The sequence below is a fragment of the Nicotiana tabacum genome, chromosome 21 (genome assembly GCF_000715075.1).
Source record: "Nicotiana tabacum cultivar K326 chromosome 21, ASM71507v2, whole genome shotgun sequence".
Lineage (NCBI taxonomy): Eukaryota > Viridiplantae > Streptophyta > Magnoliopsida > Solanales > Solanaceae > Nicotiana > Nicotiana tabacum.
The window spans coordinates 49,526,874-49,544,599 of NC_134100.1; the positions used below are offsets into that span (position 1 = coordinate 49,526,874).

General features: G+C 37.6%; 1 protein-coding gene across 1 annotated transcript; it reads left to right on the forward strand.

The window, feature by feature from the left end:
* Window positions 1–402: 402 nt before the first annotated feature.
* On the forward strand, window positions 403–4,737 carry LOC107830844 (protein DETOXIFICATION 29). The gene is made up of 8 exons (XM_016658509.2): window positions 403–789; window positions 876–1,417; window positions 2,638–2,724; window positions 2,821–2,877; window positions 2,952–3,190; window positions 3,744–3,862; window positions 4,070–4,156; window positions 4,452–4,737. The coding sequence occupies exons 1-8, from the start codon at window positions 478–480 to the stop codon at window positions 4,506–4,508; spliced, it is 1,500 nt and encodes a 499-aa protein (XP_016513995.1). The 5' UTR covers window positions 403–477; the 3' UTR covers window positions 4,509–4,737.
* Window positions 4,738–17,726: the final 12,989 nt, after the last annotated feature.

Consider the following 17,726-nt stretch of genomic DNA (forward strand, 5'->3'; position numbering starts at 1 on the left):
AGGTTTTTTGTAAAAACTGGGAAAAAAAATATTTTCGTTTTTTTCAGTTTTTAGTAAAAAAAAAATTAGTTTTTTCTAATTTTTACAAAAAAAAAAAATTACTTTTCGGGTATGGGCAATGAATATTTTTAATTAATTATGAGATATTTAGAATTGGCCAATAAGACGATGACACGTGTCCCTCCATTTAAATGATGGGTATATTTAACCCAAAGTATGATCGCAGGGGTATAAATAACCCAATAATATAATAAAGGGTATTCTTAGATCATTTTTGAAACTAAGGTTATATTTGGACCAATACGGTAACAACTGATTAAGGGGTTAGGTGGAGTTCACTTTCTGGATGAGATGCAGCTAATAGTGTACTTTTACCCATTTAAACCATATGTCTTTTGTTCTTCTCCAAACCCTTGTCTTGTTCTCTCTAAATAAAAGTACCCCACATGCATCCCTTTTATAGCCTCTGTCTAAACCATGTTTAGTCAAGTTCACAAAACCAGGATGGAGGAGGAAACAAAGGTACCACTTCTCCTCTCAAAACTTCCAAAATGGCCATCTGATGAAGATGACATCCTCCCCATTAATGGTATCAGAAACTTTTTCCAGGAGTTCAACTATGAGTCCAAGAAACTGTGGTACCTCGCCGGACCCGCGATATTCACCTCCCTTTGCCAGTACTCTTTGGGCGCTGTCACTCAACTCTTTGCTGGCCATGTTGGAACCATTCAACTTGCTGCTGTCTCCGTTGAGAACTCGGTTATTATGGGAATCGCAGAGGGCGTACTGGTAAATAAATCTATATTATTTGGCTTTATTAATTTTATCCTCAAGAAAATAATTTGGATATTGTGGTTGTAATCCATTTTTAACAGTTGGGAATGGGAAGCGCATTGGAGACGTTATGTGGGCAAGCATATGGAGCAAAAGAGCTAAATATGTTAGGGATTTACATGCAAAGGTCATGGATAATCCTCAATACTGCAGCAATACTATTGACTCTTATCAACATATTCGCCACCCAAATTCTAATGTTAATCGGTCAGCCCGAAAACATCTCAAGGTGGGCGGGGAAATTCGCGTTGTGGATGATACCACAAGTGTTTTCATTTGCTTTGGAATTCCCAATTATGAAGTTTTTGCAAGCTCAGAGCAAGATGATGGTCATGGCTGTTATAGCTGGGGTTTCATTTGCTTTGCATACTTTTTTTACTTGGCTTTTGATGCTGAAGCTAGGCTGGGGTTTGCCGGCCGCCGCGGCGGTTCTCAACGGCTCGTGGTGGTTCATGGTCATCGGGAAACTTGTGTATATTTTTTTGGGGAGTTGTGGTGAAGCTTGGTCTGGATTTTCTTGGAAGGCTTTTCATCATCTCTGGGAATTTGTTAGATTATCCCTTGCATCTGGTATAATGATTTGGTAAGTTTCTATTCATCAATTCAGTCCTGTTTTATTTATTTATTTATTTATTTTCTGAAGATAATTTCTTTGAACTAAACAGGTAGTAGTTGTTTCTAGAAATGGCTCTATCAAAGTATACCTACCATTTGGCACAACCTTTTACTTTGAAAAACTTCTAGAAATGGTCTCGAAAGTGAAGTGGTATATTAATATAATAGTCATATTACGAGCCTTCTCTCATTTTGGAGCTAAACGAGTATTAAAGTGAGAAAATCATCGCAACCATTGCATAATCCATTCAATTTTATCATACCGAACCAATTTAGCTTTGGATATCCAAAATCCCAGTTCCCATATCATAGGTTATACCCAGACTCATCCACTATTAACTACAATGATAACTCATTATGAAGTTAGCTTTAATTGCCTTTCCACGTTACAAATTCAAGATTTCAAGCAAAGAATTGAAGAACAGGCTAATTTGCATCAATAGGTGTTCAATCTATTATCTACGTGAGAGTTACGCAGAACCATATTTAATTTTGTTGCATATTAGTGGGGAAGAGTAGGGAATAAGGAGAACGAAGAACGAGTAGAAGAGTTTTTGGATTTGGGAATGTGGAAATGAAAAAGAAATCCAGCAAAGAGGCAAAAGTCTGGCTGAATTTTTCGTTGGGAAATAAATCATGCTGAATAGATTGACCTCATTCTCCCCTACCCACCGGTAAAACAAGAACAACTTGTTGCTTCACCCTTTGTGTGCTGTCTGATTTTCAAGTTTACACGAGAAGCAAACGTAAAAGAAATCTCATAAAAATATTTTGCATCGAGGGTGTGGCTTAGTGGTCAAAATGAGGGTTAAGAATTATTGAGGTCTCATATTCAAATTCCTAGCCGAGGCCAACATACTAGGTGATTTCTTCTTATCTTTCAAGCTTTGGTGGATACAGTTATCCGGTACCTGTATTTGTGGGGGTAGTAGGTACCCCATGGAATTATCGCGCAAGCTGGTCCAGACTGGTGGGAGGTAGTAGGTATCCCATGAAATTAGTCGAGATGCGTACAAGCTGGTACGAATACCACGGTTATCAAAAAACAAAGTTATACTCCAAACTTACTATTCCTTTGGCAGTGAACATGAAATAAATAGTAAGAGGATTTCACAAATTATTGTTCTGTTTTCACTTGTTTGATGTGAGTACTTAAACTTTGAGATGTCTTCTTTACTATCTTTGCAGCTTAGAATATTGGTACTTTATGTCGCTCATTCTCTCTGCTGGATACTTAAAGAATGCAGATATCGCAGTGGATGCAACTTCCATATGGTCAGTTCACTCGGATCCTATAATGCAGTTTTAGAAATTGTCCTCACCTTCTCATTGATTTGACCTGCATCACATGAACTAAAACTGAATTTGCAGTACAAACATAGTTGGCTGGACATTCATGTTGTGTATTGGATTCAATGCAGCTATAAGGTTTGTATTTCCTTTTTGTTTCAGTCTAATAACAGTTTAAAGTTATGATTAAAAAACATTTTTTATTGTTGCAGCGTCAGGGTATCAAATGAACTAGGAGCAGGGCGTCCAAGAAGAGCAAAATTCTCAGTGCTAGTGGTCTCAATCACTTCACTTGCAATTGGTGCCTTTCTTACAGTCCTACTTTTCGCTGCTCGAAACCATTATCCAGCTTTGTTTACCAATAATGCACTAGTCCAGCAGGCTGTGTATGATCTTACTCCTATATTAGGAGCCACTCTTTTCGTTAACAGTCTCCAACCTACGCTCTCTGGTAATTTCCCATTATTTGTTACGAATTATAAGGTTGAAACAAGATAACCAATGCCAATTATTGTTTCAGTCAACTGGAGTAGGAATGTGATGTTTAGACCTATCATACACTGATTTGCACTTGTAGCATATATAAAATGGGTTAATATACACAGTATCCTTTGGAAACCAGGGAAAGGAAGAAAATATAATGGGAGAAGACGGAGGTTAAAGTTATTTTATTTATTTTTATTTCCTCCGGCAAAAATGTCAGAGATAATTATGAATCTAGCACTAAGACACTATCAGTTGTGATCGAGTATCATGGATACACACAATAAAATATTAACCAAAATTTGCCCGTCGCTAAGGCAATCACGTAAGTGAATATATAACCTAGCAACATTCCATATTCTTGTCTTGCATCTGTTTGATTTGTAGAGGATGACATTAATCTTCCAGTGTAAAGTGAATAATTATATTTTATAATCGAGTCTTGTTTGTTATTGTTACCATTATTTCAGTTTTCTCAAACGTGCATCGATACTAATATGAGGATGAATGTGTGACAACAGGGGTGGCTATTGGAGTAGGTTGGCAAGAACATGTGGCCTATGTTAACATAGTGTGCTACTATTTCTTTGGTATCCCTTTGGGTCTTTTGCTTACCTTCCTCTTCAAATTGGGCATTCAGGTGCTAATCCCTTCTCATCTTATTTTTTACTTTAGGAAAAGAAGAACAAACGATAGAGTACTACTTGTATTTATTAGTATTTCGTTTACACTGGACCCAAACAGATCTAGCATATGATATTGAAAAGAGGAGTATTTGTAGTTGTAGTAGTATTTTGTTTAAGATTTCTCATTTTGAAGGGATTTTGTTGTTGACTATATTTGTCAGGGCATGTGGTATGGAATGCTGGTAGGAACTACTTCCCAAACCTGTGTCCTAATTTGGATGATAGCAAAAACTGATTGGGAAAATGAGGTAACTGATATTTTCTTTCTTTCTTTATTTATTTGTATATTTCATTTTTCGGTGATCAGCATAATATTCTAGGACAGTATATTCTTTTTATCTTAATAGTAGAGTTATTCCCCTTTCCTGTTTGCTTTCTATAATTTTGTGATCACCCCAAAAAGATAGTGAATATAACTATTAAATTAAATAAAACCACATAGTAGAAGAATATTTTTCTTAATTATGGTACAAATAGGGGAATTGCAACAGGTTACAGTAATATAGATGAGACTGATGATGGTTCATTTTGTGCCAAATGCAGGCTTCTGTTGCTAATGATAGAATTCAAAAGTCGGGAGGCCACACCAATAATAGCTAAGAACCACCCAAAGTAGCTCTCTTGCTACAGCCTTTAAATTTCATTTTTCTTTTACTCCTTTTCATCATATCCTTTTATTTTTCTTTCCATCCTATCTTTTCAAGCAAAAATCTCTCTAGGTAGAATTTGTATTTCTACCAATTTAGGGGGGAAATTTATTTTGTCCACTTATACGGTAAGAATTTCAGTTTGTCTACGTATAGTGAGATAAATTTATGGATGGGTACCCAACTTTCAGTTTGTTGCACTAAAGTCATACGAGTAACTTTTGTAATGAAAAGATAACTCAATTAATAAACATATATATCGTAATAATAAAAATTATTGCAAAATGTTATTGGGCTGCCACTGTATCTGAGCCGAGGGTCTTTCGAAAATAACCTTTCTATCCTTCTGGGGTAGAGGTAAGGTCTGCGTACATTCTATCCTTTCCAGATTCCACTAGTGGGGTTATTAGTGGGTTGTTGTTTGCTGTTGTTATTGGGCTGCCGCATGATAAAATTGTCACTGTAAGTTTAGCCACGTTATAACAACTCATCTTGCATAATATCAATATGTCATGACTTAAAATAAAAGTAAATAAGTTTTTGAACCACTTAAATTAATAAAAAAAATTATGATGTGCTACGTGGTGATATTAGGTACTAAATTAGATCTTACATTAGTTTTTTTTATTGGTGTCACACTGTTATTATGCAATGGAAATTTTTCTTAGCTATACTACTTTTATTCTGCTTATGTATTTGGGACCGAATTAGAATTGTCTGGTATGTTTTATCATTCGATCATATATAGGTATAGTAGAGCTTCTTTTTTTAAAAAAAAATACCACCGGACAAGGTATGTAGTGGCTAATTTTATGAATAAAATCAAAATCGCCCCTTACATCATATAAAAAATAAAAACTAACAAAGATAAGAAATACTGATATCAATTTGAATCTTATGGAATGCACTAAGTTGATAGTACAAATTGACAATCTAGCATCTATGAAGAATTGAGACTCGCAAAACATTACAGAAGGGAAAGTAATGTTGATTCTCGGCCGCCTCATTCCATACCAATTGCTCACGTTTATCTTGTTGTGCGGGTACCATAAATTTCCACGAACTGAACCGTGACCAACAAACCTGTCCTCCAACATCTGGAATTAATGCTAACTGCACCACCATCTATAGCACCAAAGAGCGTCGGAAGACCAATGCCATTGCTAACTCCAGTATAGTTACCAACATGATCTTCATCTTCTCGATTTCACAGGCTTAATTCACAAAGATAGACACTGACTCTTGTCTAAATTATGTGTTGCTATTCACTTTAATATAAGCTCACAGAATGAGTGAATACTCAATGCCCCTTCAATCGCAAAAGCTCTATTAGCAAGATGATCTGCCAACGCATTTCCTTCACGGAAAATATGCAAAAATCAAATTTGACACAGCCGCATCTTCTCCCTTATGGACTTAGCAATTGTTGCAATGGCATCTCATTTGTTGGAAAACTAATTCAAAGTTATAGTGGGAAACCTTATTTGTTTAGGATTTAATATTTGCTAGTTTATTTAATTCATGTCTAGTTAGGATTTGTAGTCATAATTATATAGGAATAAGTTTTCCTGTTTCTAGTTAAAATAGGTTTCGTACTATTATAAATAGGGGTATTACTAGCTTATTTTATGTGTGAAAAAGAGTGGAGGAGGAATAGAGAATTGTAGAGAGGATTCATAGATTTATAAGAAAATATATTTTGATCACATTGGTATCAGAGCTTCTCCGGTCTTCGGAGAAAACCAAATAGCTTCCGCTGCCGGCGAGCGGCGCTAGCCAATGTGTCACGACCCAAACCGATGGGCCGCGACGGGCACCCGGTACCTTACTCAACCGAGTACCAACGTAACGTATCTTTCTTATTACATCATCATATACACGTGACATACGGGCCTAATAGGCCAACATGATCATTTATAAACTCAAAACATAGGCCGACAAGGCCGTACAATCTTTCACGTACACGACATATGTCTACAAGCCTCTAAGAGTACATAAATGTTATAAAGGTCGAGACAGAGCCCCGCCATACCAAACCATACACATCTAAATTATACTGACCAAACAAGCAACTCCGAAGCAAATGGAGTGCACCGATATCTTCTGCTGAGCTGATCGCCTACTTGGAGGACTCTCGACCTGTCTATCGAGACTTGCGGGCATGAAACGCAGCGTCCCCAGGCAAAATGGATGTCAGTACAAATAATGTACAAAGTATGTAAGGAATGAAAATCAGTAAATAATAGACATGAGAGAAACATGGAGTAAAAGACTCGACATGTACTTCTGCATAGCTCTGTGAATCATTTCATCTTTATAATGTCATGCATATGCGTATAAATGTCATACCATGCATAGGTATATGTGTTCATAATATCATCAAGCCTCTGAGGGCATCCCATCATATCATTTCGGCCACTGTGGAAAAATCTTCAATGTATATCAGATGATCAGGTGGTGTTGCGTATATAACGTCGTAACCTTTTTTCATACCTCATATACATATAATATACGTTATATACGTGTATATAACGCCATCTGGTCATGGGTCAATGTATATGTATAAATGCATAAGAAATACGTTAATAATATTTTCTCGGAATGTCATAAAAATAATATGCCTTAAGAAATACGTTAATAAAATTTTCTCTGAATGTCATACAAATAATATGTCTGTCGGATAAATTTTATCAAATACGTATTTTTCTGAGACCCATGAACAGAAGGTATAATAATAATTCACATGGGGAATCAAGAATATAGACACCCCTAATATTTCTATGAATAGAGTCGTTTATGAAAACTGTGCGTTTGCTCGTTTCTTTCAGTATCATTTGGGTCATGCCAAAAAGAAAGAAGGGATAGCCTTAACATACCTGGAGTAGGGAAAATTCGTATGATATTCTTGAAAAAGGTCGCACAGTACTCCTTTAGAACCGCAAAATTTTACGTTGCTAAATCTCGTTGGAATCGTTTGGTTGCAAGAAGTCACGTTGTAGTATTTTTGCTAGCATCCGATTGTTGAGTCTTTGTACTCAAAATATTAGAAATGAGTTTAGCATCTGATGGTAGGGTCTTTGGTATTCAAAATATTAGAAATGAGTTTAGCATATGATGGTAGGGTCTTTGGTATTCAAAATGTTAGAAATGAGTTTAGCATCTGATGTAGTGTCTTGGTATTGAAAATGTTAAGAACGAAGTGTTATGTAATTACTTTGCCACCTAATCACAAATGACTAAGAGTCATTTGTTTGGAAAATGGCTTGCTGGAACGTTTTTGCCTCTTAGGCTTATACAATCCAAGATCCTAATTAAGTATTCACTAATTATTAATCTCTCACTAAAATTAATAATTACCTGATTATTCACATAATTAAGAATTATCTCAAATTACATAAAATACTACTTACTTTTAATACACTTTATACACCTTACTATCATAACCATATGGTACCTTGTATGGTACTAGTCCATAAATATCGGGTATTATCGCTCGGCCCGTATTTTATCCCAAATCGACAAACTTCGATGGAACTCATTTTCTTTGATTCGCTTACCCTTTCACCTTCATGAATTAGCTTATCACTTGTTTGAAATAGCGTAATACTTATAACCTCAAAATAATCTCATTCCTGAGCTTATGTCGATTAACCTACGACGAAACTTTAACGTATGAAAATGCGGGATGTAATATCTCATTTCCGAGCTTTCATCAATTTACTTATGGCGTGCTTTCACGTACGAAAATATGGGGTGTAACATCATTTCCCCCTTTGGAACATTCGTTCTCGAATGTTGACTGATGCACTTATCATTCTCATAACCCATAGCTCTTGCGAATACTTTAATACTCTTCTTGCCATTTAGGTAACTATTCTGCGAATAAATTCAAAGGCCAGGGCATTCCCCCCTTTAGGCCTCTTTCCCACACCATGGCTTGTGACCGGAATTCTTCCAATCTCGTAATTGTTGCTACCTTCTATCATGCAGCATGTACGATACTGACCTTGTAAGTGCGCCTATGCGACACCTCTCTCCTTTTTCCTCCAGCTTTTAACCAATCTCCAGGCGTCACTTTGTACACATATACAGAGCTTGAAAAAATGTCTCTCTGGGCATCTATAGGTATACTGAAGTTCTTCGCTCGATACTTTGTTGAACTTATGAATATTGCTATACCTTATTTCATAGATCTGTTTATCCATTCGTATGACTTTACTGCATCTAGGTGGGTCATACTATACCATAATTCTTACTTCGATTTATCGTTACTAAGGTCTTCTACCGAACTCCAAGTTACTTTCGTTACTTATCCCATATGTATAAATCTAAGTCCTTTAATGCTTTCTCATCACTTGTTCATCTTAAGAATGACGGCCTAATCTCACCTCATACTTTTGTCCATCCACTGTTGATTCACCTTAATGTTGATCTATCATCTACCACTGATAACTTGATCTCTTATGTAACACTGCCGCTAGGGGTGATACTAACCGTATTTTATAGCATCCTAATATGACTCACCTTACATGGGTATTTTAATCCCGTACAATTCATGAAATCCCCTTTAAGTCATTACTCCATTGAAGGCCCAAACGTCATCCTTTATCTATCACAGTCACACCCTCATTCTACTCTAGATGCTATTAGTCTTAGATTCCTTTGAGTCCATTCAGGCTATGCTGAACTTTCTATAACTTAGAGAAACTATTAGCTCTCTTGTTTTTATGGGCTTAATTTCGAGGACTTATCCATTCTCGTTACCTTCTTACTCCCCCTTTTTCCTCCTTACTCCTGTCATAAAACTTCGTTGTTTTACTATACTTTAGCTTGCGACCTATACATATCTATCTATACTATTCGCAACCTTCCTTCAACTTGCTTGTACCATAGATTTTGTTGTGTTATTATGGAACATCAAGCGAGACATCACATCATCTCTAACTCTTCTTTGCTCTCTTGACTAGATCTTTCGGTACTTAGAAATCATAGGTTGGGAGATATGCCACTGACGAAGCCGCTACCATTCCTGGATATTGAATCCCAGTGCTTCTAGCCTTCTACCTGTAGTATGGATTATTCGCAACCTTCTGCATTTGAATATCTCATACGTTGTTCACCTTTACCTTACTTACCTTAAAATCTCGCATCATGTCTTCTATCTCTTTCATTACCTTGCTTTAACATAGGTATAATTCACATCCATAACTTGAAGCTCTATTATAATACTTGCACCTCTGGTGCATACACAATCCGGTGAGAGCTTCATGCTGACTTCTTATGAGGTTGGTAATCTTCTCACTGGCTTTATCGTAGAGTCGTTATAGAATATGGATGTTGTACTATCTCTCTTGTGCCTCTGATATTAAGGATGATCCTGCAATGTTCTCAATCACGTTTTCTATAATTGTCTGGGGCCAATAATCAGACTCCTGATTTACTTGGTTGATATAACTCTTCAGTTTTCTCTTCCTTCTGATCAGCCTTTATGTAGGCTTAAGCTACCTTCTAATCTACGACTCATGGCATTTAGTTATTACTTTTAGCCTTTCATGGATGCTATGGAAAACCACGATACAATCTTCTAATGATTCAATCCTTTGTCTATGATCTGGAGCCAATTCCTTCTTTTAATTTATACCGGAGTCTTCTACGGCTGATCATTAATCGAATAATTCCTTTCGTTCTATCTCAGTATCCTTCAAACGTAAGCAATTGCTTTTCCTAGTCTTTGCCTCTTGTTGCGTGCATACTTAGCTTATCTGAGTTCTCACATATGCTGAGATTTTTGTGCAACTCATATGGTCTCGAATATTAATTTTGGTTTTACTCCCCGCTCATTGGCCATGGTAGGTGCCACTTTCTTATGGAGTGCATACAATATTATTGTGAGACTGTTGTTATAAGACCATTCCCTCCTTAGGTCACTGAGCTTAGGTTGAAGCCTTCTTCCTTACTTTCTCAGCTAGTCTTTCATTGTAGTATTTAGGGAGGACTCTCTGACTCTTGTAAAGCTGTGAGCTTATTACGGACCTTTTGATGTCCTTCCTTGCCTATAATTATTCGTAGTTACTTATCTCCACGCCCTTGTGCTTGTAGGGTTGCCTCTGAACTAATATTTTGACTGTATTCCGAGGGGCAATCTCTTTTATTCCCGTAACATTCATACGGTACCTTTAACTACCCCGACTCCTATTTGAATATATCTCAAGTATTACAACGACATTACTACGAGGCTGAATTCACTGTATTGGGTTTTACTATGCTTATCTTGCACGATCTATTGATTTGTCTGTATCCTTTTGTCTAGCCATAGCTAGGCTCTTCCTGAATCAACTAGTAACTCATTGGTCCATTCCCGTATTAATATTCCGTGTAATCTTTCTTGGGTTATAACCTTTGTCTTAACTTACCTCTCGCATTGGCTCCTTATTAGGCTCCTTATTAATCAATAACATCTCGGGCCGGGACCCTTACTTTCTCTCCTTGACGTCGTGTCTGCATAATGTTCTAGAATCGTAGCATATCGGTAGGATTAGAATAAGTGAAATCTCATTTCTTTCTCACTTTTATCGCATTCTTCCTTTATCATTCCATCGTTACTAAACCACTTAATTCTGACTTAATGCCACATAACTTTATATTCCCCCTTTAGGGGAATGCTAAGATTTAGAGCTACGACGATCTACCTATAGATGTTGTACCTCTTCATCTTTGGCGTCCTTTCTTATCATTGATGACCCTTACTCGCCTTGCGTTAATCTTTCTGTACCAAGGATAACAGAATTCCTTACTCACGAGGGTGACACTTAGTGTAACTGGAACACTTAGTCCTTTAAGCTTAACTTTGCTCACATTGCTTGCTTTAGGAAAGCGTCTTCCTGAATGACCTTTAAAGGTTATTCTTCTGTCGTCCATTCTTTTATCGCCGGAACGCAATCTAAAATTCTCATGGTGCCGACTCTTATCAAATCACTCAGTCCCTAATTTATGTTTAGTTTACCTTGTTCACTAGCCCATACTGATTTCTTATTACTTCGGGGTCTAACATTTCCTTCTGGTAATCACGTTAGAGTCGCGAACTTATTTCTTGAAATAAGGATATGACTTTATGGCCTATAATCTTTTGTTGTCTCAAGGCCTGTCACATTTCGTCATTTCCTTCACTTGACTATAGACTCTGTAATATTGTCATCATTTTCATTTTTCTTTTTCTACCGTTGTCATCCAGGTATCACATCTTACTTATAATGCTTCACTAACTCTTTTCTTATTTCCCGCTAACATTTATTTCTATCACTTTATTCGAAAAACTCGAACAAGACATTCTTTTGCTTTTAGCTCCCCTTGCTCCATCCATTGGCTTTCGAATTTCCTAACATTCTTTCTCTACTAGGGACGAGAGCCATACAAAGATAATATTTATCCCTTCAAGGCTTCCAGTGCCTATCTTTGTAATATTTACATTTGGCTGTACTATTATAGAGTTCACCATCTGGGTGTCTCACAAGGAGATCTGTTAGCACATTTGCAATATACTTCGGAAATGTCAACTAACGCAAACAATCCATCCACCATTTTGGGTCACTCTAACCCCAGACGGATCCTGATATCTGTCCTCCTCTTATACTACTTCTGTTAGCTTCCATAGGGCATAAATGAGATGGGTGTGGCCAATTATGCATACCTTTGTTACAATTGAAGGTAGCTCAAAATGCTTATATTTCTCTTCTTGAATTGTAGATAATGTTCATCTCTACTAACTAGGTACCTCGTACCACTTCTTCACCTTGCTTCTTTTACTTGTTGAAACTTGTATCTATATTCTGAATCTCTCATTGCCTTTCACCATAGAGGTGGATAGATATTCCTGCCTTAAGGCTCCTTTTCCAAAAGCTCACACGTCTTAGTACACACATGATATGCTGAGACCTTACATTTACTAATCATAAACATGATGCAAAATCGAGTTCCTCTAACTCAACTCTTCCACAGTCGTATTCAATCCCTTACCAATCGTCTTTCGGGATATAGGCATCGTCGTATTATGAATAAGATGGAGTTTTAGGAAATTGAGTTCTTACAACTGAGCTTTACCACACGATCTAGAGTAAGAAGAAAGAGTGACAGTCTTAAATGCCCTGTAGCCTCCTACTTATAAGTGTGGTGCACGACACACCCATCAACAAGACTCTACTAGACACGGCTTGTAGACTCCCTAGGACAGAACTGCTCTGATACCACTTTTGTCACGACCCAAACCGATGGGCCGCGATGGGCACCCGGTACCTTACTCAACCGAGTACCAACGTAACGTATCTTTCTTATTACATTATCATATACACGTGACATACGGGCCTAATAGGCCAACATGATCATTTATAAACTCAAAACATAGGCCGACAAGGCCGTACAATATTTCACGTATATGACATATGTCTACAAGACTCTAAGAGTACATAAATATTATAAAGGTCGGGACAGATCCCCGCCATACCAAACAATACACATCTAAATTATACTGACCAAACAAGCAACTCCGGAGAAAATAGAGTGCACCAATATCTTCTGCTGAGCTGATCGCCTACTTGGAGGACTCTCGACCTGTCTATCGAGACCTGCGGGCATGAAACGCAGCATCCCCAGGCAAAAAGGACGTCAGTACAAATAATGTACCGAGTATGTAAGGAATGAAAATCAGTAAATAATAGACATGAGAGAAACATGGAGTAAAAGACTCGACATGTACGTCTGCATAGCTCTGTGAATCATTTCATCTTTATAATGTCATGCATATGCGTATAAATGTCATATCATGCATAGGTATATGTGTTCATAACATCATCAAGCCTTTGAGGGCATCCCATCATATCATTTCGGCCACTGTGCGCAAATCATCAACGTATACCAGCTGATCAGGTGGTGTTGCGTATATAACGCCGTAACCTTTTTCCATATCCCATATATATATAATATACATATATACGCGTATATAACGCTATCTGGTCATGGGTCAATATATATGTATAAATGCATGAAATGCATAAGAAATACGTTAATAATATTTTTTTGGAATGTCATAAAAATAATATGCCTTAAGAAATACGTTAATAAAATTTTCTCGGAATCTCATAAAAATAATATGCATGTCGGATAAATTTTATCAAATACGTATTTTTTTTGAGACCCATGAATTGAAGGTATAATAATAATTCACATGGGGAATCAAGAATATAGACACCCCTAATATTTCTATGAATAGAGTTGTTTATGAAAACTGTGCGTTTGCTCGTTTCTTTCAGTATCATTTGGGTTATGCCAAAAAGAAAGAAGGGATAGCCTTAACATACCTGGAGTAGGAAAAAATCCGTATGATATTCTTGAAAAAGGTTGTACCGTACCCCTTTAGAACCGCAAAATTTTACGTTGCTAAATCTTGTTGGAATCGTTTGGTTGCAAGAAGTCACGTTGTAGTATTTTTGCTAGCATCCGATTGTTGGGTCTTTGTACTCAAAATATTAGAAATGAGTTTAGCATCTGATGGTAGGGTCTTTGGTATTCAAAATGTTAGAAATGAGTTTAGCATCTGATGTAGTGTCTTAGTATTGAAAATGTTAAGAATGAAGTGTTATGTAATTACTTTGCCACCTAATCACAAATGACTAAGAGTCATTTGTTTGGAAAATGGCTTGCTGCCACGTTTTTGCCTCTTAGGCTTATCCAATCCAAGATCCTAATTAAGTATTCACTAATTATTAATCTCCCACTAAAATTAATAATTACCTGATTATTCACATAATTAAGAATTATCTCAAATTACATAAAATACTACTTACTTTTAATACACTTTATACACCTTACTATCATAGCCATATGGTACCTTGTATGGTACTAGTCCATAAATATCGGGTATTATCGCCCGACCCGTATTTTATCCCAAATCGACAAACTTCGACGGAACTAATTTTCTTTGATTCGCTTACCCTTTCACCTTCACGAATTAACTTATCACTTGTTTGAAATAGCGTAATACTTATAACCTCAAAATAATCTCATTCCCGAGCTTATGTCGATTAACCTACGACGAAACTTTAACGTATGAAAATGCGGGATGTAATATCTCATTTCCGAGATTTCATCAATTTACTTATGGCGTACTTTCACGTACGAAAACATGGGGTGTTAAACAATATGTGTCGCCCGTCTGGACATTGAGTATATTGGCAAACGACTATCCTCAAGGATATTCTTCATCAATAGTGAGTCTGTCCCGATAATAACCTAGACGAAATGATTAGCAACACAAATAGCTAAGAGCTTCACTAATAACAATGGCTTCCACCTCTGTATTAGTGGAGACATGAGTTTCCTTGGCTTGGGAACATACAAGATCACCCATGGAATCACGTACATAAAATCCGTATGAGCTTCTCCTAGGATTTGCTCGACTCGCTCCATCCCTATTGGACTTGATCCAATACAAAGGCATAAAGGACCAAGATAAGTTTGTAAGAATGTATGGACTTGCACATATATTTTGTATTAAGAATTATTGTATGTTGGTTGCTATTGTTAAAAGGTTGACCCAAATTGAAAGTGTTATATTAAGATTTTAAAGTTAAATGGGTCTATAAGATTGTCACGAACAAAAAATCACAACCGGTCGTGATGGCGCCTAACACACTTACTAGGCAAGACGACAATCACATAACAGCTAAACACTTAAATGAAATATACATTAATAAACTCAACAGCGGAAGAATCTTATAAATATACGATAAAAGTAGCTGAATCTCTACTACAACCACCCCAAAACCTTATGTCAACGAGTACATGAGCTACTAAGTATCAACATAGTCTGAAACTCTAATACAACTGTCTGAGTAATAGAGCAGTACTGAATAAAATGAAAAGGAGGAGAGTCAAGGTCTGTGGGTGTTATAGCAGCTACCTCAAAGTCTCCGAGCAGGTACTAGCACCAATCTAGCAATCACCACGTCCAGATGTACCTGGATCTCCACACGAAGTGCAGAGTGTACTATGAGTATAACCGACCTAATGTACTCAATAAGTATCGTAGATAACCTTGACGAGGTAAAAGAGGCACAAATTATAAATGATGCTAGCTACCACATGTACAGTTTCATCATTTAACAAGTACAGAGCAGTAATGAAATCAAGCCATAAAGAACATGAAGAATCATCTGTGTGTGTATGTGTACAGTTTGTCAAATACTCTGCTCAGTCAATATTCGGCATATAAAGATGATATGCAGTTAAATTAGGTAAATAATTACGAAAATTGCAAGTAAAGATAAAATGCAAAATTCAAACAAACACTGGCCAGATTTTCTCAACCTTTCCAATTCCATACCAAACCACTGATCAGATTTCCTCAATATCCGCGTGTACACCATCAAGAGAGAAATATGAGAGAGTGACCATAGGGGGTGGTTCCATATCCACACGCAAGCACGGTCAATTCAACGTGCTACCAACCCAGCGTGATCACAGGCTCAATATCATAATCCGCCCGGCGTGGTCACAGGCACAACAACACAATCCGCCCGGCGTGGTCACAGAGATAACAATACAATCCTCCCGGCGTGGTCACATGCATAACAACACAATCCGCACGGTATGGTCACAGGCATAGCAATACAATCCGCCCGGCGTGGTCACAGGCATAACAACACAATCCGCCCGACGTGATCACGGGCACCCAGTCCAATCATATCACATAGAAGAAAAAGAATACATATACATGATGAATAATTAACAAATCTCATCCTCCTGAACTGGTAAAAGTGACATGCTAAGTGTAGGCATGTGCAAAGTGTACAATCATAGCTCGAATCGACAAATCCCATCACAGAATAGCATTTATCAAGTTCATTCAGGGATTTAAACCTCTGCGTAGCCTCTAACATCGTTCAAATAGTTCACAACAATGTTACAAATGTGAGAAACATCATAGTTTAAAGCTTAACAGTCAAATCTAGGCATATCATTGCCTAAGCACAACCCGAGCATGGATAAATACCCACAGTGTTAGCACATGGGCTCAAACCCCACACATGTGCGCACCCAATAGCACGTAGCTATCACAATAATTCAGGCAACTAGTGCCTCAACCAAGTTTAGATAAGATACTTACATCAAGCAAACCAAATAACTCCGCTAACAAGCCCTTCCCGCACGTATCAACCTCCGAAAGACTTGAATCTAACCAAAATAATGTAATACTATCAATAAAAGCTATAAGTGAATCCAAAAGATAAAGTAAGGTCTTTAACTCAAATCAAAAAGTCAACCTCGGGTCCGCACCTCGAAACACGACAGAATTAACAAATTTTGAACGCCCATTCAATTACGAATCCAACCATACTAAAATCATCCAATTCCAACCACAAATCGCCCCTCAAATCCACAAAGTTTACTCTCCAATAACACGGTCCCAAAATCCCCAAATTCTAACTTAGATTTATGAGAAATAGGCGAAATAATCAATGGGTATTCAATATTTATGGACAAAAGTAATTAAAAGTCACTTACCTCTTCAAATTAGGTGGAATCCTCTCTAAGAATTGCCCTAGACCGAATTTCAAAATTCAAAAATGAGAAAAACACTCAAACCCTCGTTTTAACACACTGCCAGCGATTTTGCTTCTGTGGCCTCCATTACCGCACCTGCAGTTCCTCTTTTGCGGACAAAGTCTCGCTTCTGCAAAGACGACTTAAACACCGACCTGCCGCTTCTGCGGCCAAAATCCTACTTCTGCAGGTCCGCTTCTGCGGTCTACCAAGCACTTCTGCGCGCCCGCACCTGCGGGAACCATCCGCATCTGTGGTTCCTTCCTATCATGCCAAACTCCGCTTTTGCGGAACAACCATCGCAGAAGAGACTTTGCTTCTGCGGAACCCGCTCGCTTCTGCAAAAATCCCCAAGCCAGGCCCCTTTTGCACCTGCGACACTCCAGCCGCACATGCAGCGTCGCATCTGCGGTCAAGCCCACCGCATATGCGGTTAAACCAACAACCCAAATTCTTCAGCAATGTATTAAGTCCAACTTTTGATCTGTTAGACATCTGTAATTTACCCGAGGCTCCCGAGACCCCATCCAAACATACCAACACATCCTAAAATATCATACGAACTTAGTCGAAGCCT

Coding starts and splice junctions, on each gene's coding strand:
- LOC107830844 (XM_016658509.2), top strand. CDS start 478: ATGTTTAGTCAAGTTCACAAAACCAGGATGGAGGAGGAAACAAAGGTA. Junction 2,878..2,951: donor GGATTCAATGCAGCTATAAG/GTTTGTATTTCC, acceptor TTATTGTTGCAG/CGTCAGGGTATCAAATGAAC. Junction 4,157..4,451: donor AAACTGATTGGGAAAATGAG/GTAACTGATATT, acceptor TGCCAAATGCAG/GCTTCTGTTGCTAATGATAG.